Raw genomic sequence first — 27,723 nt, forward strand, 5'->3', positions numbered from 1 at the left:
TATTCTGCAGTTTCTATTACACTTACCTTTGTCAAATAACTCTCATAATTGAAGAGGTGAAGCTCTATTTCTTAATTTAACTTTTTCCAAGAATATCCATGTTGTCCATGCATTCAGCACATGACCACTTGCGTGACACCATTGCTCTGGCTACTAAGCAAAAACTAGTAACATAATAAAATGAGAGATATTTCTATAACTTGATTGGAGTCCACCTGTGGTATATTCAATTGATTGGACATGATTTGGAAAGGCACACACACCTGTCTATATAAGGTCCCACAGTTGACAGTGAATGTCAGAGCAAAAACCAAGCCATGAGGTCGAAGGAATTGTCTGTTGAGCTCCGAGACAGGATTGTGTCGAGGCACAGAACTGGGGAAGGGTACCAAAAAATGTCTGCAGCATTGAAGGTCCCCAAGAACACAGAGTCCTCCATCATTCTTAAATGGAAGAAGTTTGGAACCACCAAGACTCTTCCTAGAGCTGGCTGCCTGGTCAAACTGAGCAATTGGGGGAGAAGGGCCTTGGTCAGGGAGGTGACCAAGAATCCGATGGTCACTCTGACAGAGCTCCAGAGTTCCTCTGTGGAGATGGGATAACATTCCAGAAGGACAACCATCTCTGCAGCACTTTATGGTAGAGTGGCCAGACGGAAGCCACTCCTCAGTAAAAGGCACATGACAGCCCGCTTGGAGTTTGCCAAAAGGCATCTAAAGAACTGTCAGACCATGAGAAACAAGATTCTCTGGTCTGATGAAACCAAGATTGAATGCCAAGCGTCACGTCTGAAAGTAACCAGGCACCATCCCTATTGTGACGCATGGTGGTGGCAGCATCATGCTGTGGGGAAGTTTTTCAGCGGCAGAGACTGGGAGACTAGTTAGGATCGAGGGAAAGATGAACGGAGCAAAGTACAGAGAGATCCTTGAGGAAAACCTGCTCCAGATCGCTCAGGACCTCAGACTAGGGTGAAGGTTCACCTTCCAACAGGACAACGACCCTAAGCACACAGCCAAGACAACGCAGGAGTGGCTTCGGGACAAGTCTCTGAATGTCCTTGAGTGGCCCAGCCAGAGCCCGGACTTGAACCCGATCGAACATCTCTGGAGAGACCTGAAAATAGCTGTGCAGTGACGCTCCCCATCCAACCTGACAGAGAGGATCTGCAGAGAAGAATGGGAGAAACTCCCCAAATACAGATGTGCCAAGCTTGTAGTGTCATACCCAAGAAGACTCGAGGCTGTAATCACTGCCATAGTTGCTTCAACAAAGTACTGAGTAAATGGTCTGAATACTTATGTAAATGTAACATTTCAGTATTTTTTTTTTTTTTAACCTGTTTTTGCTTTGTCATTATGGGCTATTGTGTGTAGATTGATGAGGGATAAAAACAATTTAATCAATTTTAGAATAAAGCTGTAACGTAACAAAATGTGGAAAAAGTCAAGGGGTCTGAATACTTTCCGAATGAACTGTATTTCCACAACTATTTCTTCATGCAATTAATCCTTTATAATAGTTTATGCACTATTTATCAAGCGTTGGTGCTTATGTTTGCTGCATCTTGCGGGTTTATATGCATCTGATGCATATGCTAAAGAGGAAACCCGGCAACGTTCTCTAGTGGGTACTTATAGGCTGAAAGGTCAGGCAGTTCTAGTGTTAAGTGGTGTGGGGCTGAGCTTTGACAGAGTGGGTGGGGTTAACTCCTTGCTTGTTGGACGGGGCCACAGTGTCTCCCAACCCACATGTCTCAGTCCCCAGTAGTTATGCTGCAATCTGGTGTACTGTGATCTAACGCATGCTCCCATTAATCCCGCTCTATCTCTCTTCCTTTCTTTCTGTGTAGGGACCTGCGGTCCGTATTGACCCCGTTCTGGGATCCTGACCACGGTCCGCCTGTTGAACATGGCTACTCTATAGCCATCATGGTTACTATCTGACACTTCTGGTCATCTACGTTTGAATGTATGGCCTTAATGGCCACATGTACTCTTAAATCTCCACCCGGTACAGCAAGAAGAGGACTGGCCACCCCTCTGTGCCTGGTTCCTCTCTAGGTTTCTTCCTAGGTTCCTGCTTTCTAGGGAGTTTTTCCTAGCCACTGTGTTTCTGCCTCTGCATTGCTTGCTCTTTGGGGTTTTAGGCTGGTGCTGATGCAAAAAGGGCTTTATAAAATCTATTTCATGCATGTGTTGTGTACATAAAGTATACATCTGCACAACAGTGTATTAACTTGTCTGCACTGTATAGAGCCCTCACCCTCGTTTGTCGTAGACGTCTGGTCTCCCGTCTGCGGCGGACAGACGGTCTGACTCTGGGCTGTTGATCCTCCGGTACCGCAGAGCGCAGACCTGAGCACCAGTCATTTCTGTGGGAGCTCCACCCACAGGGGCCTCAGGACACACCCCTCTAGTAGGCTCCTCCTCCGCAGCCAACTGCCCCTGGGGGAATGAGGGTTTCTAGGGTTACCACTGTTAGAAACCATTGTCAAGAGTTAGACCTATTGTGTTGACTAATTTCAAATAAGTATTACAGGTATATAGCAGCTTGAATTGTACTGTAAATGGGCCACTATTTACTTTACCATGTTTGAGCACTGTAAATTCATGGTAAACAGTACCTGAAATATATCTCCTGCTCTATCTACAACCAGGTACAGTGGGGGAAAAAAGTATTTAGTCAGCCACCAATTGTGCAAGTTCTCCCACTTAAAAAGATGAGAGAGGCCTGTAATTTTCATCATAGGTACACATCAACTATGACAGACAAAATGAGATTTTTTTTCTCCAGAAAATCACATTGTAGGATTTTTAATGAATTTATTTGAAAATTATGGTGGAAAATAAGTATTTGGTCAATAACAAAAGTTTCTCAATAATTTGTTATACAGTGGGGAAAAAAAGTATTTAGTCAGCCACCAATTGTGCAAGTTCTCCCACTTAAAAAGATGAGAGAGGCCTGTAATTTTCATCATAGGTACACGTCAACTATGACAGACAAAATGAGGAAAAAAAATCCAGAAAATCACATTGTAGGATTTTTAATGAATTTATTTGCTAATTATGGTGGAAAATAAGTATTTGGTCAATAACAAAAGTTTCTCAATACTTTGTTATATACCCTTTGTTGGCAATGACACAGGTCACATGTTTTCTGTAATTCTTCACAAGGTGTTCACACACTGTTGCTGGTATTTTGGCCCATTCCTCCATGCAGATCTCCTCTAGAGCAGTGATATTTTGGGGCTGTCGCTGGGCAACACGGACTTTCAACTCCCTCCAAAGATTTTCTATGGGGTTGAGATCTGGAGACTGGCTAAGCCACTCCAGGACCTTGAAATGCTTCTTACGAAGCCACTCCTTCGTTGCCCGGGCGGTGTGTTTGGGATCATTGTCATGCTGAAAGACCCAGCCACGTTTCATCTTCAATGCCCTTGCTGATGGAAGGAGGTTTTCACTCAAAATCTCACGATACATGGCCCCATTCATTCTTTCCTTTACACGGATCAGTCGTCCTGGTCCCTTTGCAGAAAAACAGCCCCAAAGCATGATGTTTCCACCCCCATGCTTCACAGTAGGTATGGTGTTCTTTGGATGCAACTCAGCATTCTTTGTCCTCCAAACACGACGAGTTGAGTTTTTACCAAAAAGTTCTATTTTGGTTTAATCTGACCATATGACATTCTCCCAATCCTCTTCTGGATCATCCAAATGCACTCTAGCAAACTTCAGACGGGCCTGGACTTGTACTGGCTTGAGCAGGGGGACACGTCTGGCACTGCAGGATTTGAGTCCCTGGCAGCGTAGTGTGTTACTGATGGTAGGCTTTGTTACTTTGGTCCCAGCTCTCTGCAGGTCATTCACTAGGTCCCCCCGTGTGGTTCTGGGATTTTTGCTCACCATTCTTGTGATCATTTTGACCCCACGGGGTGAGATCTTGCGTGGAGCCCCAGATCGCGGGGAGATTATCAGTGGTCTTGTATGTCTTCCATTTCCTAATAATTGCTCCCACAGTTGATTTCTTCAAACCAAGCTGCTTACCTATTGCAGATTCAGTCTTACCAGCCTGGTGCAGGTCTACAATTTTGTTTCTGGTGTCCTTTGACAGCTCTTTGGTCTTGGCCATAGTGGAGTTTGGAGTGTGACTGTTTGAGGTTGTGGACAGTTGTCTTTTATACTGATAACAAGTTCAAATAGGTGCCATTAATACAGGTAACGAGTGGAGGACAGAGGAGCCTCTTAAAGAAGAAGTTACAGGTCTGTGAGAGCCAGAAATCTTGCTTGTTTGTAGGTGACCAAATACTTATTTTCCACCATAATTTGCAAATAAATTCATAAAAAATCCTACAATGTGATTTTCTGGATTTTCTTTCCTCATTTTTGTCTGTCATAGTTGACGTGTACCTATGATGAAAATGACAGGCCTCTCTCATCGTTTTAAGTGGGAGAACTTGCACAATTGGTGGCTGACTAAATACTTTTTTCCCCCACTGTATGTCTATATCCTCTGAACGTAATAGATGGTAATTGAAAACCAACAATTTATTTCCAACGTTTTATGTTTGAATATATTTAAAGAATGTAAGACCATGTTTTACAGTGCTGCCATCACCAAAGTGAGATACACAGAGGACGTATTAGATGGTCCCTCCTATACCTTGCTGATGCTCATCCTAAGTTGGTTGCGGTTGAAGTCGGTGTCGTTCCATGCCTCGCCTTCCGCCTTGGGTAGTGTCCCCTCGCAAGGCCTGCTAGGTACTGCAGGTGGAGCATTCTCCCGGTCACTCAGGTGGTCATCTTGTAGAACGTCATCTGTGTTCTCCCTCGGCAGCTCCCCAGGAATCAGAGTCACGTTCACCACCCTGGGAAAGCACAGAACATACACTGATATTTGTACTATGTATTTATTGATTGCCTTTATTTAACCAGGTAAGTTATTGAGAACACATTCTCTTTTACAAAATGACCAGGCGATTAAATACATTTGTGTTGTTGAAAATATCCTGTATCACTTCAAATGCAAACAGTGTGCTACAAATTCTCACAGTTGCATTCTAATCCTAAATGAATTACCACAACCCAGCATTGGACTATTTGTTCCTGATTTTGTATGTAAATTAGGCTACATAATGGGAATTGTACTATCTCTTGGCTAGCTGGATGTTTTAATATTTAATATTGATGTTTCCTAAATGTTTTGAAGTGTGATCCCCTTTGAATTCCATTCTGCTTTCTGCTGTTTAATCTTGTTGATAAGTAGTGGATACACTGTTCATCTTCATTTTGATGCGTTTGTAATAAACCTAAATAGCTAACTTTGATTCCCTTACCCGACCATGGCGGGGGTCTGTCGTGTGTTCTGTTGAGGGGGCGTTGACGTGCAGGTGGACAGAGGCACTCCATCCGTCCCTCCCTTCTCCCAATCAAAAGACTCATTCTCTGTGATGATGCGTTCCTTCATACTGTTCTCAAAGACCGACATCAGCAACTGCATAGAGGATCACAGAGAAAAGGGGGTAAATGTAAAAAGTAAGGTATAAAGGTGGAATTCAATCAAACATACAATGCTATAAAATAATAGGCTTTACTTGAAGTACTAAAAGTTATTTACTTTTGTTTAGTTTCTACATACTGTAGTTTTATTACTGAACATTGAGAGAGCAGGTATGGTATGGGAGTTAGTCTCACATTGCCACACTTCCAGATTCACTCTGCTATTGAAGTGAACGCAAGAAAAGCAAGGTTCAGTGGGGATAAACAAGGTGAATCCACTTGCAGGGAGTGAACAGTACGTACCTGGTAATCTGGTTTGGTAAAGTAGTCAAGGCCTAAAACATGATCCAGGAAAATATGAAACTCAGAAGGCATGTGTTTGAGCAGCATTCTGTGGTCGTAGCGCTCCTTAATCTGACCCACTTGCTCCTGGTGACACACAGAAGATACAGTAGGAACCATTAGAAACCAGTTGAGCCCAGCAGACACCAGTAGACACCAGTAACCATTCTCTACTGCAGGGTTTCTTAATCCTGTTCCTGGGGACCCAAAGGAGGATTTTTGTTTTTGCCGTAGCACTACACACGATTCCACAAAGATTTGATGATGAGTTGATTAGTCGAATCAGGTGTGTAGTGCTAGGGCAAAACTTACAATATGCACCCCTTTGGTCCCCTGGACCAGGATGAAGAAATATTGGAAATAACTGAAACTGCAACAATAGACAATAGCTCACCTTATCTTTTATTTTTCGCCATGGTAGCTGACCGACTGCAAACTCTACCAACATGTAAAACAGCGACCATAGATCGTCATGGCGACCCATTTCCTGAGAAGTTAAAGAATGAATTAATCAATTTATTATTTTCATGAAATATTAGAATTCCTGAAGTACATCTGCAACAGCTATTTTTGATTTCCTGACAAACTGATGTTAAACAAAACACTCAGGTCAAAATTTATTTGTAGTGCATTGCATTTTTCACCCCAAAAAGACACTTACTTTGTTTTTATGAGCATTTACTGACGCATAACGAACAGTGCCCCGAAATCCTGCCACAGTTCTGGGCTGGAAAATAAAATGAGATAAGTTATCTTTTCAGCACGAAACCTGAAACAGAATTTCACACAGACAACTAGAAAGAAAATGATAGATGGAAATAAAGTACTTAAATTAAAACCTAAAAAGAGATGAGGAAGGATATGGAAAATATCTCAGGCAGGGAGAGATAATAAAAACTGAAATGGGATCAAGCACCTTACTGATGAGACGGATCACAAGCATGCGCTTCGAACAGAAAAGGCCAAAAAGGAACAGCAAAACTGCAAAACATAAAATCACACAGGTGAAAAAAGGACAGCCTCACATTGCAGCATAACAACTGTAAAAGTTTTAACATCAACACTCTGTGAACATAATATATGAAACAATGTTGTAGTAATTTACAGTAACAAACTATGAACTAATGCATTTACAAAGCATAAGGCATCGTTTAAATGTATCATCTTCCTGTGACATTCTGCATCACCATTTTGGCTCAAGAGTGGAGGATGACAGTTTTGACCTTGATAATAACACCCATTCCATCCAGCAGGTAGTCCCAGGAATATTTCCTTAGAAACTGCATGTTAGAATTTACAACAGTGTGTGGGTGTATGTGTATGTGTGTGTGTGTGTGTGTATGGTCTAGTTGCTGTTCTAAATTTGCAGTACAGGCCTGCCCTTCTAATCGATGAGTGGAGGCTGTCAGCAAGAATAAAAGCAGAAAGAATCTCCACTGTGGCCCAGGCTAGCCAACTTTCCATCAGACTATATCAGGCTAGCTAACTCTCCATCAGCCTATATCAGGCTAGCCAACACTCCATCAACCTATATCAAGCTAGCCAACTCTCCATCAGCCTATATCAGGCTAGCCAACTCTACATCAACCTCTCCATCAGCCTATATCAGGCTAGCCAACTCTATATCAGCCTATTTCATTATTCATTGTTATTCTTATTATTATGTAGCATTGCCAAGAGTGAACCTGCAAGTAAGCATTGCATTGTACTGTATACCAGGTGTATCCTGTGCATATGACAAATAAACTTGACATGACTAGCCAACTCTACATCAACCTGTATCAGGCTAGCCAACTCTCCATAAGCCTATATCAGGCTAGCCAAACTCTACATCAGACTATATCAGGCTAGCCAACTCTACATCAGCCTGTATCAGGCTAGCCAACTCTACATCAGCCTATATCAGGCTAGCCAACTCTATATCAGCCTATATCAGGCTAGCCAACTCTCCATCAACCTATATCAGGCTAGCCAACTCTCCATCAACCTATATCAGGCTAGCCAACTCTATATCAGCCTGTATCAGGCTAGCCAACTCTCCATCAGCCTATATCAGGCTTGCCAACTCTCCATCAGCCTATTTCAGGCTAGCCAACTCTATATCAGCCTATATCAGGCTAGCTAACTCTACATCAGCCTGTATCAGGCTAGCCAACTCTCCATCAGCCTATATCAGGCTAGCCAACTCTATATCAGCCTATATCAGGCTAGCCAACTCTCCATCAACCTATATCAGGCTAGCCAACTCTCCATCAACCTATATCAGGCTAGCCAACTCTATATCAGCCTGTATCAGGCTAGCCAACTCTCCATCAGCCTATATCAGGCTAGCCAACTCTCCATCAGCCTATTTCAGGCTAGCCAACTCTATATCAGATTATATCAGGCTAGCTAACTCTACATCAGCCTGTATCAGGCTAGCCAACTCTCCATCAGCCTATATCAGGCTAGCCAACTTTATATCAGCCTATATCAGGCTAGCCAACTCTACTTCAGCCTGTATCAGGTTAGCCAACTCTCCATCAGCCTATATCAGGCTAGCCAACTCTATATCAGCCTATATCAGGCTAGCCAACTCTCCATCAGCCTGTATCAGGCTAGCCAACTCTATATCAGGCTAGCCAACTCTCCATCAGCCTATATCAGGCTAGCCAACTCTCCATCAACCTATATCAGGCTAGCCAACTCTCCATCAGCCTATATCAGGCTAGCCAACTTGATATCAGCCTATATCAGGCTAGCCAACTCTACTTCAGCCTGTATCAGGTTAGCCAACTCTCCATCAGCCTATATCAGGCTAGCCAACTCTATATCAGCCTATATCAGGCTAGCCAACTCTCCATCAGCCTGTATCAGGCTAGCCAACTCTATATCAGGCTAGCCAACTCTCCATCAGCCTATATCAGGCTAGCCAACTCTCCATCAACCTATATCAGGCTAGCCAACTCTCCATCAGCCTATATCAGGCTAGCCAACTCTCCATCAGCCTATATCAGGCTAGCCAACTCTATATCAGCCTATATCAGGCTAGCCAACTCTCCATCAGCCTATATCAGGCTAGCCAACTCTATATCAACCTATTCCAGGCTAGCCAACTCTACATCAGCCTATTCCAGGCTAGCCAACTCTACATCAGCCTGTATCAGGCTAGCCAACTATATATCATATCATAATCACATCACAAAAAGGCACATGCCCTGTCCTTTCCTATTCTCCTACCCAAAGTGCCCTGAGGACAAAGCATTTCCAGTGCGAGAAACCCATTGCCACTACCCCCAGGTTGTGTGCACTAACCCTCCTAACTCAACACCAAAATAGCACACTGTATACCCCATGTCCTATATTCTTGCTAGAATGATTCAATGGGTTTAAATATTAACATAACATTATAAATGAAATGAACAAAATCCTTCCACGGCTACTTACCGGTCGGACCTCTCCGGTAGTGTTGGTGTACTGGCGAGCTAGGCCAAAGTCTAACATAAAGCACTTTCTATAGGTGGAGGGGAGTCGACCCATGGCAAAGTTTGACTGGGGAAAAAACAACAGCAAACATTACACTCACAAAAGTTCCAAAATAATAAAGACACTTCAAATGTCATATGTGCAAATAGTTAAAGTACAAAAGGGAAAATAAATAAACAATGGTGTTTGTTCTTCACTGGTTGCACTTTTCTTGTGGCAACAAGTCAAAAATCATGCTGCTGTGATGGCACACTGTGGTATTTCACCAAATAGAGAAATTGGGTTTGTTTTCTAATTCTTTGTGGATCTGTGTAATCTCAGGGAAATATGTGTCTCTATTATGGTCATACATTTGGCAGGAGGTTAGGAAGTGCAGCTCGGTTTCCACCTCATGTGGGCAGTATGCACATAGCCTGTCTTGTCTTGAGAGCCAGGTCTGCCTATGGCGGCATTTCTCAATATCAAGGCTATGCTCACTGAGTCTGTACATACACAACCGGTCAAAAGTTTGGACACACCTACTCATTCTATTGTTTTTCTTTATTTTTACTATTTTACATTGTAGAATAATAGTGAAGACATTAAAACTATGAAATAACACATATGGAATAATGTAGTAACTAAAAAAGTGTTAAACAAATCAAAATATATTTTACATTTGAGATTCTTCAAATAGCCACCCTTTGCCTTGATGACAGCTTTGCATACTCTTGGCATTCTCTCAACCAGCTTCATGAGGAAGTCACCTAGAATGCATTTGAATTAATAGGTGTGCCTTGTTAAAAGTTAATTTGTGGAATTAATGCGTTGGAGCCAATCAGTTGTGTTGTGAAAAGGTAGGTGGGGTATACAGAAGATAGCCCTATTTGGTAAAAGACCAAGTCCATATTATGGCAAGAACAGCTCAAATAAGCAAAGAGAAACAACAGTCCATCATTACTTTAAGACATGAAGGTCAGTCAATATGGAACATTTCAAGAACTTTGAAAGTTTCTTCAAGTGCAGTCGCAAAAACCATCAAGCGCTATGATGAAACTGGCTCTCATGAGGACCACCACAGGAATGGAAGACCCAAAGTTACCTCGGCTTTAGAGGATAAGTTCATTAGAGTTACCAGCCTCAGAAATTGCAGCCCACAAAAATGCTTCTCAGAGTTCAAGTCACAGACACATCTCAACATCAACTGTTCAGAGGGGACTGTGTGAATCTGGCCTTCGTGGTTGAATTGCTGCAAAGAAACCACTACTAAAGGACACCAATAAGAAGAAGAGACCTGCTTGGGCCAAGAAACACGAGCAATGTACCGTTGAAGTCGGAAGTTTACATACACCTTAGCCAAATATATTTAAACTGTGTTTTTCACAATTCCTGACATTTAATCCTAGTAAAAATTCCCTGTCTTAGGTCAGTTAGGATCACCACTTTATTTTAAGAATGTGAAATGTCAGAATAATAGTAGAGATAATTATTTATTTCAGCTTTTATTTCTTTCATCACATTCCCAGTGGGTCAGACGTTTACATACACTCAATTAGTATTTGGTAGCATTGCTTTTAATTGTTTAACTTGGGTCAAACATTTCGGGTAGCCTTCCACAAGCTTCCCACAATAAGTTGGGTGAATTTTCGCCCGTTCCTCCTGACAGAGCTGGTGTAACTGAGTCAGGTTTGCAAGCCTCCATGCTCGCACACACTTTTTCAGTTCTGCCCACACATTTTCTATAGGATTGAGGTCAGGGCTTTGTGATGGCCACTCCAATACCTTGACTTTGTTGTCCTTAAGCCATTTTGCCACAACTTTGGAAGTATGCTTGGGGTCATTGTCCATTTGGAAGACCATTTGCGACCAAGCTTTAACATCCTGACTGATGTCTTGACATGTTGCTTCAATATATCCACATCATTTTCCTTCCTCATGATGCCATCTATGTTGTGAAGTGCACCAGTCCCTCCTGCAGCAAAGCACCCCCACAGCATGATGATGCCACGCCCGTGCTTCACGGTTGGGATGGTGTTCTTCGTCTTGTAAGCCCCCCCTTTTTCCTCCAAACATAACGATGGTGATTATGGCCAAACAGTTCTATTTTTGTTTCATCAGACCAGAGGACATTTCTCCAAAAAGTACGATCTTTGTCCCCATGTGCAGTTGCAAACCGTAGTCTGGCTTTTTTATGGCGGTTTTGGAGCAGTGGCCTCTTCCTTGCTGAGCAGCCTTTCAGGTTATGTCGATATAGGACTTGTTTTACTATGGATATAGATACTTTTGTACCTGTTTCCTCCAGCGTCTTCACAAGGTCCTTTGCTGTTGTTCTGGGATTGATTTGCACTTTTCGCACCAAAGTACGTTCATCTCTAGGAGACAGAAAGTGTCTCCTTCCTGAGCGGTATGACGGCTGCGTGGTCCCATGGTGTTTATACTTGCGTACTATTGTTTGTACAGATGAACGCAGTACCTTCAGCCGTTTGGAAATTGCTCCCAAGGATGAACCAGACTTGTGGAGGTCTACAAAAAAAAATGCTCTGAGGTCTTGGCTGATTTCTTTTGATTTTCCCATGATGTCAAGCAAAGAGGCACTGAGTTTGAAGGTAGGCCTTGAAATACATCCACAGGTACACCTCCAATTGACTCAAATGATGTCAATTAGCCTATCAGAAGCTTCTAAAGCCATGACATCATTTTCTGGAATTTTCCAAGCTGTTTAAAGGCACAGTCAACTTAGCGCATGTAAACTTCTGACCCACTGGAATTGTGATACAGTGAATTATAAGTGAAATAATCTGTCTGTAAACAATTGTTTGAAAAATTACTTGTGTCATGCAACCGACTTGCCAAAACTATAGTTTGTTAACAAGAAATTTGTGGAGTGGTTGAAAAACGAGTTTTAATGACTCCAACCTAAGTGTATGTAAACTTCTGACTTCAACTGTACATTAGACTGGTGGAAATGTGTCCTTTGGTCTGGAGTCCAAATTGGAGATTTTTGGTTCCAACCGTCATGTCTTTGTGAGACGCAGTGTGGGTGAACGGATGATCTCCGCATGTGTAGTTCCCACCGTAAAGCATGGAGGAGGGGGTGTTATGGTGTGGGGGTGCTTTGCTGGTGACACTGTCTGTGATTTATTTAGAATTCTAGGCACACTTAACCAGCATGGCTACCACAGCATTCTGAAGCGATATGCCATCCCATCTGGTTTGGGTTTAGTGGGACTATCATTTGTTTTTCAACAGGACAATGACCCAACACACCTCCCGGCTGTGTAAGGGCTATTTTACCAAGAAGGAGAGTGATGGAGTGTCGCATCAGATGGTCTGGCCTCCACAATCCCCCGACCTCAACCAAATTGAGATGGTTTGGGTTGAGTCGGACTGCAGAGTGAAGGAAAAGCAGCCAACAAGTGCTCAGCATATGTGGGAACTCATTCAAGACTGTTGGAAAAGCATTCTAGGTGAAGCTGGTTGAGAGAATGACAAGAGTGTGCAAAGCTGTCATCAAGGCAAAGGGTAGCTATTTGAAGAATCTCAAATATAAGATATATTTTGATTTGTTTAACACTTTTTTGTTTACCACATGATTCCATATGTGTTATTTCATAGTTTTGATGTCTTCACTATTATTCTACAATGTAGAAAATAGTAAAAATAAAGAAAAACCCTTGAATGAGTAGGTGTGTCCAAACTTTTAACTGGTACTGTAGTCAAAGCTTTCCGTAAGTTTGGGTCAGTCACAGTGGTCAGGTATTCTGCTACTCTGTACTCTCTGTTTAGGGCTAAATAGCATTCTAGTTTGCTCAGTTTTTTTGTTAATTCTTTCCAATGTGTCAAGTAATTATCTTTTTGTTTTCTCATTATTTGGTTGGGTCTAATTGTGTTGCTGTCCTGGGGCTCTGTGGGGTCTGTTTGTGTTTGTGAACAGAGCCCCAGGACCAGCTTGCTTAGGGGACTCTTCCCCAGGTTCATCTCTCTGTAGGTGATGGCTTTGTTATGGAAAGTTTGGGAATAGTTTCATTTTAGGTGGTTGTAGGATTTAATGGCTCTTTTCTGGATTTTGATAATTCTGCTCTGCATGCATTATTTGGTGTTTTACATTGTACACAGAGGATATTTTTTCATGCAGAATCTTAATTTGGTGTTTTTCCCAAAAGCTTTTTTGAAATCAACAAAGCATGAGAAGACTTTGCCTTTGTTTTGGTTTGTTTGTTTGTCAATTAGGGTGTGCAGGGTGAATACATGGTCTGTCGTACGGTAATTTGGTTAAAAAAACCTATTTGACATTTGCTCAGTACATTGTTTTCACTGAGGAAATGTACAAGTCTGCTGTTAATGATAATGCAGAGGATTTTCCCAAGGTTGCTGTTGACGCATATCCCACGGTAGTTATTGGGGTCAAATTTGTCTCCACTTTTGTGGATTGGGGTGATCAGTCCTTGGTTTCAAATATTGGGGAAGATGCCAGAGCTAAGGATGATGTTAAAGAGTTTAAGTATAGCCAATTGGAATTTGTGGTCTGTATATTTTATCATTTCATTGAGTATGAAAAATGTATGCACTCACTAACTGTAACTCGCTCTGGATAAGAGCGTCTGCTAAATGACTAAAATGTAAAATGTAGGATACGATCAACACCACAGGCCTTTTTGGGTTGGAGGGTTTGTATTTTGTCCTGTAGTTCATTCAATGTGATTGGAGAATCCAGTGGGTTCTGGTAGTCTTTAATAGTTGATTCTAAGATTTGTATTTGATCATGTATATGTTTTTGCTGTTTATTCTTTGTTATAGGGCCAAAAAGATTAGAGAAGTGGTTTACCCATACATCTCAGTTTTGGATAGATAACTCTTTGTGTTGTTGTTTATTTAGTGTTTTCCAATTTTCCCAGAAGTGGTTAGAGTCTATGGATTCTTCAATTACATTGAGCTGATTTCTGACGTGCTGTTCCTTCTTTTTCCGTAGTGTATTTCTGTATTGTTTTGTGATTCAACATAGTGAAGGCGCAGGCTCAGGTTTTCTGGGTCTCTATGTTTTTGGTTGGATAGGTTTCTCAATTTCTTTCTCTCACCCCTCTATCACACAACTGTTCTCTTTCTCTCACCCACCCCTTTCTATCTGACATGTAAAGTGCCACCTACAGGCTTGATGTCTCTGTGCAGGAAACTCACAGAGTGGATGGACTACTATTGACTACTCAAGGATCTGTTTATAAGTCTTACAATGCATTATAACCACACATCATAATGCCTTATACCTGCAGGCTTTAGGTAAAGTGCTACAGAGAGGGCCACCTACAGGCTTGATGTCTCTGTGCAGGAAGCCCACAGAGTGGATTGCCTCTATGGACTCCAGGATCTGTTTGCCCAGGCGTAGCGTGGTGCTCATGGTGAAGGTGCCACGAGGTTGACTCCTCCTCAGGTCCGCTAGGTTTCTCCCCTGCTGGGGGGGAGAGAAGGGGGAGGGAAAGAAGGGGAAGGTGGAGGGAGAGAGAGGGAGATGGGTAGAGGGTGGGGGGAGAGAGAGGGAGGGGTCAGAGGGAGGGTAGGGAGAGTTGAGACAAGACAGGGGGAGGGAGAGGGGGGATGAAGAGAGGGAGAGCGGGGAGATAGACGGAGAGAGATTTTTCATTCATTTTTTTCTACTTAGTTGTAGCCTTGGCTAGGATTCTCTCTACCTAAAGCAATTGTATCAGACTGTTTTGATAAATGGTTACCTGAAGTTGCATGACCACATAGTTAAACTTCTCGTTCCTTCCACATCCGATGAATTTACATACATGATTTTTTCCTGTGAAAGAATTGAGAGGTTTGTGTAAATGTTATTATACAGTCAATATAAAATGAGCTATCTATGAATCTACTTGTACCATCACAGTTAAACAACTGATTCAGTTGGATGTTTAAGATTAAGATTACTTTATTGGTCAATTGCACAAAAGGTCCAACCAAAATGTTACTTCCTCTTTAACCCAACCGAAAGATACACATACAGTACATACACATACAGTGGGGAAAAAAGTATTTAGTCAGCCACCAATTGTGCAAGTTCTACCACTTAAAAAGATGAGAGAGGCCTGTAATTTTCATCATAGGTACACGTCAACTATGACAGACAAAATGAGAAAACAAAATCCAGAAAATCACATTGTAGGATTTTTTATGAATTTATTTGCTAATTATGGTGGAAAATAAGTATTTGGTCAATAACAAAAGTTTCTCAATACTTTGTTATATACCCTTTGTTGGCAATGACACAGGTCAAACGTTTTCTGTAAGTCTTCACAAGGTTTTCACACACTGTTGCTGGTATTTTGGCCCATTCCTCCATGCAGATCTCCTCTAGAGCAGTGATGTTTTGGGGCTGTCGCTGGGCAACACGGACTTTCAACTCCCTCCAAAGATTTTCTATGGGGTTGAGATCTGGAGACTGGCTAGGCCACTCCAGGACCTTGAAATGCTTCTTACGAAGCCACTCCTTCATTGCCCGGGCGGTGTGTTTGGGATTATTGTCATGCTGAAAGACCCAGCCACGTTTCATCTTCAATGCCCTTGCTGATGGAAGGAGGTTTTCACTCAAAATCTCACGATACATGGCCCCATTAATTCTTTCCTTTACACGGATCAGTCGTCCTGGTTCCTTTGCAGAAAAACAGCCCCAAAGCATGATGTTTCCACCCCCATGCTTCACAGTAGGTATGGTGTTCTTTGGATGCAACTCAGCATTCTTTGTCCTCCAAACACGACGAGTTGAGTTTTTACCAAAAAGTTATATTTTGGTTTCATCTGACCATATGACATTCTCCCAATCCTCTTCTGGATCATCCAAATGCACTCTAGCAAACTTCAGACGGGCCTGGACATGTACTGGCTTAAGCAGGGGGACACGTCTGGCACTGCAGGATTTGAGTCCCTGGCGGCGTAGTGTGTTACTGATGGTAGGCTTTGTTACTTTGGTCCCAGCTCTCTGCAGGTCATTCACTAGGTCCCCCCGTGTGGTTCTGGGATTTTTGCTCACCGTTCTTGTGATCATTTTGACCCCACGGGGTGAGATCTTGCGTGGAGCCCCAGATCGAGGGAGATTATCAGTGGTCTTGTATGTCTTCCATTTCCTAATAATTGCTCCCACAGTTGATTTCTTCAAACCAAGCTGCTTACCTATTGCAGATTCAGTCTTCCCAGCCTGGTGCAGGTCTACAATTTTGTTTCTGGTGTCCTTTGACAGCTCTTTGGTCTTGGCCATAGTGGAGTTTGGAGTGTGACTGTTTGAGGTTGTGGACAGGTGTCTTTTATACTGATAACAAGTTCAAACAGGTGTCATTAATACAGGTAACGAGTGGAGGACAGAGGAGCCTCTTAAAGAAGAAGTTACAGGTCTGTGAGAGCCAGAAATCTTGCTTGTTTGTAGGTGACCAAATACTTATTTTCCACCATAATTTGCAAATAAATTCATAAAAAATCCTACAATGTGATTTGTCTGTCATAGTTGACGTGTACCTATGATGAAAATTACAGGCCTCTCTCATCTTTTTAAGTGGGAGAACTTGCACAATTGGTGGCTGACTAAATATTTTTTCCACCACTGTACATACAGTGCATTCGGAAAGTATTCAGACCCTTTGACTTTTCCACATTTTGTTACGTTACAGCCTTATTCTAAAATGGATTTTAAAAACATTTCTCCTCATCAATCTACACACAATACTCAATGATGACAAAGCAAAAACAGTATGTTAGACATTTTTGCAAATGTATAAAAAAAATAAAAAATAAAAAAACTGAAAAATTATACATTTACATAAGTATTCAGACTCTTTACTCACTACTTTGTTGAAGCACCTTTGGCAGCGAGTACAGCCTCAAGTCTTCTCGGGTATGACGCTATAAGCTTGGCACTTCTGTATTTGGGGTGTTTCTCCCATTCTTCTCTGCAGAACCTCTTAAGCTCTGTCAGGTTGGATGGGGAGCGTCGCTGCACAGCTATTTTCAGGTCTCTCCAGAGATTTTCGACCGGGTTCAAGTCTGGGCTCTGGTTGGGCCACTCAAAGACATTCAGAGACTTGTCCCGAAGACACTCCTGCGTTGTCTTGGCTGTGTGCTGACGGTCGTTGTCCTGTTGGAAGGCGAACTTTCGCCCCAGTCTGAGGTCCTGAAGCAGGTTTTCATCAAGGATCTCTCTGTACTTTGCTCCATTCATCTTTCCCTCGATCCTAACTAGTCTCCCAGTCCCTGCCACTGAAAAACATCCCCACAGCATGATGCTGCCACCACCATGCTTCACCGTAGGGATGGTGCCAGGTTTCCTCCAGACGTGACACTTGGCATTCAGGCCAAAGAGTTCAATCTTGGTTTCATCAGACCAGAGAATGTTGTTTCTCATGGTCTGAGAGTCCTTTAGGTGCCTTTTGGCAAACTCCAAGCGGGCTGTCATGTGCCTTTTACTGAGGAGTGGCTTCGATCTGGCCACTCTACCATAAAGGCCTGATTCACCGTAGGGATGGTGCCAGGTTTCCTCCAGACGTGACACTTGGCATTCAGACCAAAGAGTTCAATCTTGGTTTCATCAGACCAGAGAATGTTGTTTCTCATGGTCTGAGTGACCTTTAGGTGCCTTTTGGCAAACTCCAAGCGGGCTGTCATGTGCCTTTTACTGAGGAGTGGCTTCCGTCTGGCCACTCTACCATAAAGGCCTGATTGATGGAGTGCTGCAGAGATAGTTGTCCTTCTGGAAGGTTCTCCCATCTCCACAGAACAACTCTGGAGCTCTGCCAGAGTGACCATCGGGTTCTTGGTCACCTCCCTGACCAAGGCCCTTCTCCCCCGATCGCTCAGTTTGCCGGGCGGCCAGATCTAGGAAGAGCCTTGAAGGTTCCAAACTTCTTCCATTTAAGAATAATGGAGGTCACTGTGTTCTTGGGGACCTTCAATGCTGCAGAAATGTTTTGGTACCCTTCCCCAGATCTGTGCCTTGACACAATCCTGTCTCGGAGCTCTATGGACAATTCCTTCCACCTCATGGCTTGGTTTTTGGTCTGACATGCACTGTCAACTGTGGGACCTTATATAGACAGGTGTGTGCCTTTCCAAATCATGTCCATTCAATTTAATTTACCACAGGTGGACTCCAATCAAGTTGTAGAAACATCTAAAGGATGATCAATGGAAACAGGATGCACCTGAGCTCAATTTCGAGTCTCATAGCAAAGGGTCTGAATACTTATGTAAATAAGGTATTTCTGTTTTTTATTTGCAATACATTTGCAAAAATGTCTAAAAACCTGTTTTCGCTTTGACATTATGGGGTATTGTGTGTAGATTGACGAGGTTAAAAAACAATTTAATTAATTTTAGAATAAGGCTGTAACGTAATAAAATGTGGAAAAAGTCAAGGCGTCTGAATACTTTCCGAATGCATGTACATGTTAGACCAACCCTTATAATAACCCCATAACATTTTGCATCATTAGTTAGGGTTCCATCCAATTGGTGATGTCGATTGTGCAAATATTCAAAAATCTGCATAAAGAAAATGTGCATTTTCCCACCAGTGGTATGTTTCCACCAAACTGACTTGTTGCGGATAACAATCCGTGCGTGATTACGTAGTGCATACAAAATTTACTTTTTCGCTTAAGTTTTCATGTACCGAATAAAAATATAAATGTCAATGTATTTCCATTGCATTTTCAACTCTACCGATAGTTTTGTCACAAAAACTGTTGTGTTAAATAGCAAATAAGCCTACTCTGGTCTTGGCAAGTGTGCTCTAGCCAACAGCTCGCAGATACAGTGCGGTTGATGAGATTATTATGGATAAGAGCGAGAATAGTTTTACTTGTCAAACGGCAGTCGTGCACTTTCACCACCCTGTGAAGTTCATCATAACTTATTTCATCTGTAGCCTAATAAACTGTATGGTTTCCCAAGTCGTAGTGGGAGGACCACACACCATATCATCGCGTGATTCCAAGTTTACTTTGATATGATGGTTACTATATCAATATTTGCGTATAAAAGTGTTTCCACCGCCATTTCTCGCATCATTAATTTTCCCGACACAAAAAGATCACACCATGTCGAACGAACAAATTATCTGTCTGCATTTATAACATTTTAACACAACTTCCTGTTTCCATAACAGCTGTAGTGATTTTTTTTATATGGTATTACTCACATAAAAACTGTGGATGGAAATGTGGTTATTGTTAAAAGGATTGGGATCAGATTGCTTTCCTTGGACCTAATATTTAGAATGTGGTATCTGAATTAGGCATTTATCCAAGAATCAAACATACATATTAACAGTCAGGGAGTCCCTAGATTTAGTCATACAATAACATTAGGGCATGCTAACTTCAAGTAATTTCCAACGACCGTAGACTTTCAGGTTGAGTTGCATTCAAATAATAGTAGCCAGAGGACATTTTCAGGGCATTTCCCAAGCCATTTAAAGAAGGGTGCTCACTAACACAAGCAGCCAGCCAGCCAGACAGACACACACACACACACAGTTTAATGCTCATTAGCCATCCTCCCTGCTGTCACGATCATCGAAAGGAGCGGACCAATACGCAGCGCGTGGAGTGAACATGATGACTTTATTTATTAAAGCAACCACGAAAAAACAACAAACAAATGACGAAGTGAAGTCCACAGTCGCAATGACTGAAACATGGAACAAAAACCCACAAAACAAAGGTGAAACCACACAGTTTAAATATGGCTCCCAATCAGAGATAACGAGCCGACAGCTGACACTCGTTACCTCCGATTGGGAGTCATATGACTTAAACAACACCAAAACCAAACATAGAAATGAACAACTAGATCCAACATAGAAATACACCCAAGTGAAATGAACAACCCTGGCTCAAAATCAAAGTCCATAGAGCCAGAGTGTCACAGTACCCCCCCCTAAAGGTGCGAACTCCGGGCGCACCAGCAAACAGTCTAGGGGAGGGTCTGGGTGGGCGTCTGTCTATGGTGGCGGCTCAGGCACTGGTCGTGGTCCCCACCCCACCATAGTCACTACCCGCTTGTGTAACCTCCTCCACATGACCACCCCCCAACTAAACCCCACAGGATTAAGGGGCAGCACTGGACCAAGAGGCATCACCGGACTCAGGGGCAGCACCGGACTAAGGGGGCAGCACCGGGCTAAGGGGCAGCACCGGGCTAAGGGGCAGCACCGGACTAAGGGGCAGCACCGGGCTAAGGGGCAGCACCGGACTAAGGGGCAGCACCGGCCTAAGGGGCAGCACCGGACTAAGGGGGCAGCACCGGGCTAAGGGGCAGCACCGGGCTAAGGAGCAGCACCGGGCTAAGGGGCAGCACCGGACTGAATGGCGGATCCTGGCTGGCTGGCTCTGGCGGATCCTGGCTGGACGGCTCTGGCGGATCCTTGCTGGACGGCTCTGGCGGATCCTGGCTGGACGGCTCTGGCGGATCCTGGCTGGACGGCTCATGGCTGGCTGACGGATCTGGCTGCTCATGGCTGGCTGACGGATCTGGCTGCTCATGGCTGGCTGACGGATCTGGCTGATCCTGTCTGGCGGAAGGCTCTGGCTGATCCTGTCTGGCGGAAGGCTCTGGCTGATCCTGTCTGGCGGAAGGCTCTGGCTGATCCTGTCTGGCGGAAGGCTCTGGCTGATCCTGTCTGGCGGAAGGCTCTGGCTGATCCTGTCTGGCGGAAGGCTCTAGCGGCTCCTGTCTGGCGGAAGGCTCTAGCGGCTCCGGTCTGGCGGACGGCTCTGAAGGCTCATGGCAGACGGGCGGCTTTGCAGGTTCAGTACAGACGGGCGGCTTTAGCGCCGTTGGGCAGACGGGCAGTCCAGGTGCCGTTGGGCAGACGGGCAGTTCAGGCGCCGTTGGGCAGACGGGCAGTTCAGGCGCCGTCGGGCAGACGGGCAGTTCAGGCGCCGTTGGGCAGACGGGCAGTTCAGGCGCCGTTGGGCAGACGGCAGACTCTGGCCGTCTGAGGCGCACCTTAGGCCTGGCGCGTAGTGCCGGAACTGGAGGTACCGGGCTGAGGACACGCATCTCAGGGCTAGTGCGGGGAGAAGGAACAGGCCGGACCGGGCTGGCGACGCACACCGTAGACTTGGTGCGGGTGGCAGGAACAGGCCGGGCAGGGCTGTCGACGCACACCGTATCCTTGGTGCGTGGAGCAGGAACAGGCCGGGCAGGGCTGTCGACGCACACCGTATCCTCTGTGCGTGGAGCAGGAACAGGCCGGGCTGGGCTGGCGACGCACACCGTAGGTTCTGTGCGTGGAGCAGGAACAGGCCGGGCTGGGCTGGCGACGCACACCGTAGGTTCTGTGCGTGGAGCAGGAACAGGCCGGGCTGGGCTGGCGACGCACACCGTGGGCTTGGTGCGTGGAGCAGGAACAGGCCGGGCAGGGCTGTCGACGCACACCTTATCCTTGGTGCGTGGAGCAGGAACAGGCCGGGCAGGGCTGTCGACGCACACCGTATCCTTGGTGCGTGGAGCAGGAACAGGCCGGGCTGGGCTGTCGACGCACACCGTATCCTTGGTGCGTGGAGCAGGAACAGGCCGGGCTGGGCTGGCGACGCACACCGTAGGTTCTGTGCGTGGAGCAGGAACAGGCCGGGCTGGGCTGGCGACGCACACCGTGGGCTTGATGCGTGGAGTAGGAACAGGCCGGTCCGTACTGGGAACACACACCACTGGCTTTAACTGGGGATCAGGAACGGGCCGGACCGGACTGGTAACACACATCAGTCTCTCACGCCGTGCCGCAACAACTTCCCTTCCTCTACTCGCCAATGGCTCCCGTAATCCGATAGCCTTCTCTCCACGTCTCCCTGTGGCCGCCTCCTGCTGCCCAGCCGCCCAAGCCATGTGCCCCCCAAAAAACTTTTTGGGGTTGCCTCTCGTCCTTCCAACGATGATGGCCCTGCTGACGCCGTTGCTCCTCTCTCGCCAGGGCCTTGATCTTCCCCCAAGGTCCCTTGCCCCCGAGCATGTCCTCCCAGGACCACGATTTGCCCACCTGGGCCATCGCCAGCCTCTCGATCTCCTTACCAGGCGCTTCCTCCCATGTCCAGCTGTCTTGCTCCTGGACACGCTGCTTGGTCCTTCTATGGTGGGTTTTTCTGTCACGATCATCGAAAGGAGCGGACCAATACGCAGCGCGTGGAGTGAACATGATGACTTTATTTATTAAAGCAACCACGAAAAAACAACAAACAAATGACGAAGTGAAGTCCACAGTCGCAATGACTGAAACATGGAACAAAAACCCACAAAACAAAGGTGAAACCACACAGTTTAAATATGGCTCCCAATCAGAGATAACGAGCCGACAGCTGACACTCGTTACCTCCGATTGGGAGTCATATGACTTAAACAACACCAAAACCAAACATAGAAATGAACAACTAGATCCAACATAGAAATACACCCAAGTGAAATGAACAACCCTGGCTCAAAATCAAAGTCCATAGAGCCAGAGTGTCACACCTGCTAGCAGTGACATTTTTGTATCTGTTTTTGGGACTACAGACCAGAACAAGCAAAGCTGACAGACACAGAAATTCCCCAAAATAAATACTGCCTAAGAGATCGACGATGTGAAACACTCAATGCCAAAATATAATTTTGCACAAAGAAGTATAAACCCCAGTGCAGCAGACATGTCAACTGATTGACTACCTAACTCATCAAATCGCAGAACAGAACAAACAATCACCACACCTACAACCTTGCCAATCACACTAATCAAATGGCTAGACAGACAGATGTTACGTCACATCACACCATAGCCAGACAACTTAATTAACCTTGCCATGCTTATTCATGTACAAGGTGATGTTGTCATTGATTGATCATGTCCTTAGTGAACCCTATCCGCCCCCGGTATCTGCCTGCCCTGCCCTTACCTTGCAGTTTGTTTTTCATAACAGGAGAGTGGAATTTCATCACAAAGGGCGATATATGGTGCAGGAGGAGAGAAAGTGGCAAAGGCGGTCGCAGGGATTGAACCCACAACCTTCGGGGTTCTAATACATGCTTCTATTAGTGGCGTTACCACTTAACCACACAGACACACAGCTGAACGTGTGTGTGTGTGTGTGTGTGTTACTGCTAAACCACACAGGCCCTTACCTTGCAGTTTCTTGAGGACGGCCACCTCCATCTTGAGGACCTGTTTAGGCTGCTGGGCTGACTCTACCTTGAGAGCCACATTCTCCCTGGTCAGCAGGTCCAACGCCTCGTAGATCTCTCCGAAACCTCCCCCGCCGATCTTCTTCAGCTGGGAATGGTGGCAGAGGAGAGACAAGGGTGGAATAAACACAGTAGAAAAGTGAGGATTGCGGATGCCTGCTTCTTACTGTTTGCTGCCTGTTCTTTGAAGTGAACATTTTGAAAATGCTAGTTCTTAACTAGCCTGATCCCAGATCTGTTTGTGTTGTTTTGCCAACTCTTATGGTCACTGTCACGCCTAACAATGACCGTAGCATTTGGCATGACAGCACCAACAGATCTGTGACCAGGCTAGTTCTCATTAGGGTAAGGAACATTCTAAATCAGGGATTCTCAACTCTGGCATTATGTGTTTCATTTTAATCAATTACTTAATTATTTCACCAGTCACTCAGCTGAGAGTCAATTACATGGTCAAAATGTCTCTGAAGATAAAGACAAACTCACCACTTTCCATCGGTCCTTTACCAGGCAGTTGGGGGGCAGGATGTCCACCTGCTCCCCCGCTCCGTTCATGTTTTCGTCGGGCTGGGCGGCCGTCCCTACGCACTGCATTGGCCGGCCAGACAGAGACACAGCAGCTCCCAACTTGATTCAGCCATTTACCTGTGAAGAAGAACACAGTAATGTAAGCTACAACATACACAAATACAGTATACAACAATTACATTATGAATTTTAAAAAATATAATCTAAACTGACTAACTCATTAAAAAAAAATAAGGTACAAGCTTGACAATACAATGAGGCCACAAAGGCCAACACGCAATCCAATCTGTCAGGAAGAGCAGCAGATTTAGCCTCGGCCTCCACACACCGCAGGACAAGCCCCTGGTAAACTGTCGACATGTCGCTAACGCCTCTGAACCCCAAATGTGTCTATGTGGTCATAAGTAAACAATTTTGCGCCATGGACAGCACCGCTATCCACGCTTAACAACAATTCAGCACTACGGACAGCACTGCGACCCGCGTTTAAAACAAATGTGTTTTGGTCGCAGATTCAGCACTAGGGACAGCAACAGTTAGCGCTAAAATATTTGATAGATTGCATGCAATTTCTCTACAAACGGAATCCATAGGCATTGGTGTGACTGAAGCTGACTTTTCGGCACATTGGACAGCACCACTCATTACAGCACCGTGCTGGCCAAGGACAGCGCCGCAGCACCCCTCACTTAACACACCTGCTGGCATTCTCTAGGCCAGTGTTTCTCCACTCCAGTCCTCAAATACAATTTTTTGTTGTAGCCCCGGACAAGCACACCTGATTCAACTAATCATCAAGCCCTCAATGAGTTGAATCAAGTGAGTTTGTCCAGGGCAACTACAAAAATGTGTGCTGTTTGGGGTACTCATGGACTGTAGTTGGGAAACACTGCTCTAGGCTTGCGCTGCCTGCCAGACACCACACCTACAGGTAACTGCCAAAATAAAGGAAACACCAACATAAAGTGTCTTAATAGGGTGTTGGGCCCCCACGAGTCACCAGAACAGCTTCAATGTGCTTTGGCATAGATTCTACAAATGTCTGGAACTCTATTGGAGGGATGTGACTCCATTCTTCCACGAGAAAATCCTAATTTGGTGTTTTGTTGATGGTGGTGGAAAACACCAGAATCTCCCATAAGTGTTCAGTTGGGTTGAGATCTGGTGACTGAGACACACACACACCCTTTAAACCCCTTATGCTCCTTTGAGACCCTCTTTCAAAGTCACTGAGATCTCTTCTTCTAGCCATTGTAGCCAAAATAATGGGCAACTGGGCATTTTTATACATGACCCTAAGCATGATAGGATGTTAATTGCTTAATTAACTCAGTAACCACACCTGTGTCGAAGCACCTGCTTTAAATATAACTTATATCCCTAATTTACTCGTGTTTCCTTTATTTTGGCAGTTACCTGTATTAGAATGGCTGGGCTCAAAGCATTCTGAAATCAAACGCAGATGCAGGAGATTACATCCTGAGCCTTACACCAGTGTGGAAGCTTCACACAGCCCTAGACAGTTAATGTGCTGAAGGTACACTCAATGCAACAGTGCAAAGTAATAAAGCAATGTTCAAGTGAATTAACTCTGTCATGCAATTACCTCGAGGTTCAATAATGTCAATTTACACTTGGTTGATTAAAGTAAAGTACACCTGCATTGGGGACTTTGGAAAGAACGACTCCAATACCACACACCCAATGTTGGCGAAACACTTTTAGTAGGCCTATATTTAAAACATGTCTTTATATTCTTCCAATTCTATAACGAACCCCATCGACAAAAAAAGAGACTGGTCAATTGCAATACTCAATAGCCATTATCATAGTAGGCTACTAAGAAAATCCCGTGATAACATAATCATTTTCAAGTATGTAACTAGGCTACATTTTACAGCTACATATATATTTAGAATTACGAAAAGGGTGTAACATTTTAGTAGGCCATTGCACTGTCTAATGTTGGGCCTATGAATTACTTGTAATTTGCGCTCTCACCTTACTGCTACAAACACAGGGTGGGACCCGTTCTGTTTCCAATAGGCTTTCCTTAGATATAATTCCATAAGACACAACCTCTCCTCCATCGCAACTAACAGCAGTCCCCAGGCCCATAAGCTCTACTATCATTCTCCTCCTACTGTTACATTTTCTCCGCACTGCAGTTTCGGCGCTCGCTCAACGGGTAGGCAGGGCTACCATCCGAGCGGCAGGCGGCGCGCACAGCCCATACAGAGTTCTAATTCTAGGCATGACGTTTTCCAAGCATCAACATTCACCATTGCCCTGCGCCCTTGGCCCAATGTACAGGTTGTGTACCTTTACTCCGCCCCTAAAACATATTTCAGGAATCACCTATTGGATCAATATCAGTCAATCAGCTGCCATACAACGTTCCACTGCATGGTAAGTGCGCGAATGGCACTTTGGGAAATGTCGTTTACAGTCGGGAAAGCCTACGCAAAGGGACCCGACTAGATGCTTGTAAAAGACTACACCTCCCGTTGTGAGCGACTGAAATCCTGACGTAAGTCTGCATTATGATGATTATTTCTAAATTATTCATTATTCTTGTTATATAGATGTAAAATATACTAATTGTCATGTTCAAGCTCTTGACGTCATCTGGCATCATTGCCAATAACTGTGTTGTGGAGTGACACCGTGATCTATTCCAGATTGCTTTATTCTCTAGAAACAGCCATCGAAGTGGTGTTGCTCTCCCATGTTATCATAGCAAAGCGAGCGACCTTGTATTCAGCAGTATTATTGACAAAGTGCCAATGCCTTGAATGTGCTTTATTTCCGCAAGATCATCTACATCAATTCAACAAAGAGCAAAACATTGTATCCAGACCTGATCTTCTGACGTCGTTGTATGGCCTCGGTGCGCGAGGCATTTGAGAGGTGCATCAGTCCTTGTGCGAGGTCGTGGTAATGACATATGTGTCGGTTGTCGTTGCACCATTCTCCATTCTCCCCGTTATACGCCTCTACTCCTCTACTCCTCTGAATCAGCATCACCGAGATTCTCCCATTACGCAACGCGCGCGGTCCTGCATGACCATGGATGGTTGTTGCGTGGTAACGTGAGTAGCGCACGGCGCTCAATAAGCGCCTATTGAGAAATTATGAACTGTGCGAAATGTGCAAGAAGTAGCAGTTTCAGTAGCAGCACCAAACTAACAGTGTATCTGCCATAGCGTAGGCTATTAGGCAAATGCACTAGTGCACAATGGTCTCACTGAGTCTAACCATGGCCTCCTCCTTTGTGTAGATGTAATTTTACACACAAGAGGGCACTGTTTTCCCACAGATAAATTCAAATTCTCATTCGTGCATTTTACCTTGACGTTTGGCCCTCAATACCAAAGGCGCGCCTCTGCCTATAGGCAGACTACCGCTTTTTTTTCTTTTTGGGGGGGTACTCAATTTACTGTTGAGTGTTAGAAAGGTAGAATAAACAAGGTGCAACTTCCACATTTGTTTTTTTCCACTTGGTATGTCAGTCACTGATAGTCACTCAAATCTAAACCTTGTAGTTGGCCTAATCATCAACAACAGGGCACGCAGGGCATGTGCCCAGGGTCGCTGACCTCCAGCTGGCCATCATTGATTTTGCTAGTCACTCTCATTCAGATATCATGAACATGGCATAAGTCATGGCAAAATGTGTAGAATTGCAGGAAATTAGCATTAAAACTGCCAAAGTTTC

At 44.5% G+C, this 27,723-nt stretch overlaps 1 protein-coding gene across 4 annotated transcripts in view; it reads right to left on the reverse strand.

Annotated features, from left to right (window-relative positions):
• LOC121574054 (tau-tubulin kinase 1) overlaps positions 1–27,269 on the reverse strand; it is a 52,493-nt gene extending 25,224 nt beyond the window's left edge. Inside the window, exons 1-12 of one of the 4 annotated variants that reach the window (XM_041886632.2) lie at positions 26,866–27,269; positions 23,964–24,122; positions 23,418–23,565; positions 15,005–15,078; positions 14,587–14,727; positions 9,267–9,371; positions 6,502–6,567; positions 6,235–6,327; positions 5,802–5,927; positions 5,336–5,493; positions 4,663–4,867; positions 2,266–2,447 (exon numbers count right to left, since the gene is read on the reverse strand). In XM_041886632.2, coding sequence (XP_041742566.2) covers positions 2,266–2,447; positions 4,663–4,867; positions 5,336–5,493; positions 5,802–5,927; positions 6,235–6,327; positions 6,502–6,567; positions 9,267–9,371; positions 14,587–14,727; positions 15,005–15,078; positions 23,418–23,565; positions 23,964–24,071 — 1,406 coding nt within the window. In that variant the 5' untranslated portion in view covers positions 24,072–24,122; positions 26,866–27,269. Of the gene's footprint in view, positions 1–2,265; positions 2,448–4,662; positions 4,868–5,335; positions 5,494–5,801; positions 5,928–6,234; positions 6,328–6,501; positions 6,568–6,756; positions 6,817–9,266; positions 9,372–14,586; positions 14,731–15,004; positions 15,079–23,417; positions 23,566–23,963; positions 24,123–26,006; positions 26,488–26,865 lie in introns of those variants that run through there. The other 3 variants (XM_041886614.2, XM_041886622.2, XM_041886639.2) reach the window with 3 other exon arrangements.
• Between the last annotated feature and the right edge of the window lie 454 nt (positions 27,270–27,723).

This window comes from Coregonus clupeaformis, chromosome 1 (genome assembly GCF_020615455.1).
Source record: "Coregonus clupeaformis isolate EN_2021a chromosome 1, ASM2061545v1, whole genome shotgun sequence".
Classification (NCBI taxonomy): domain Eukaryota; kingdom Metazoa; phylum Chordata; class Actinopteri; order Salmoniformes; family Salmonidae; genus Coregonus; species Coregonus clupeaformis.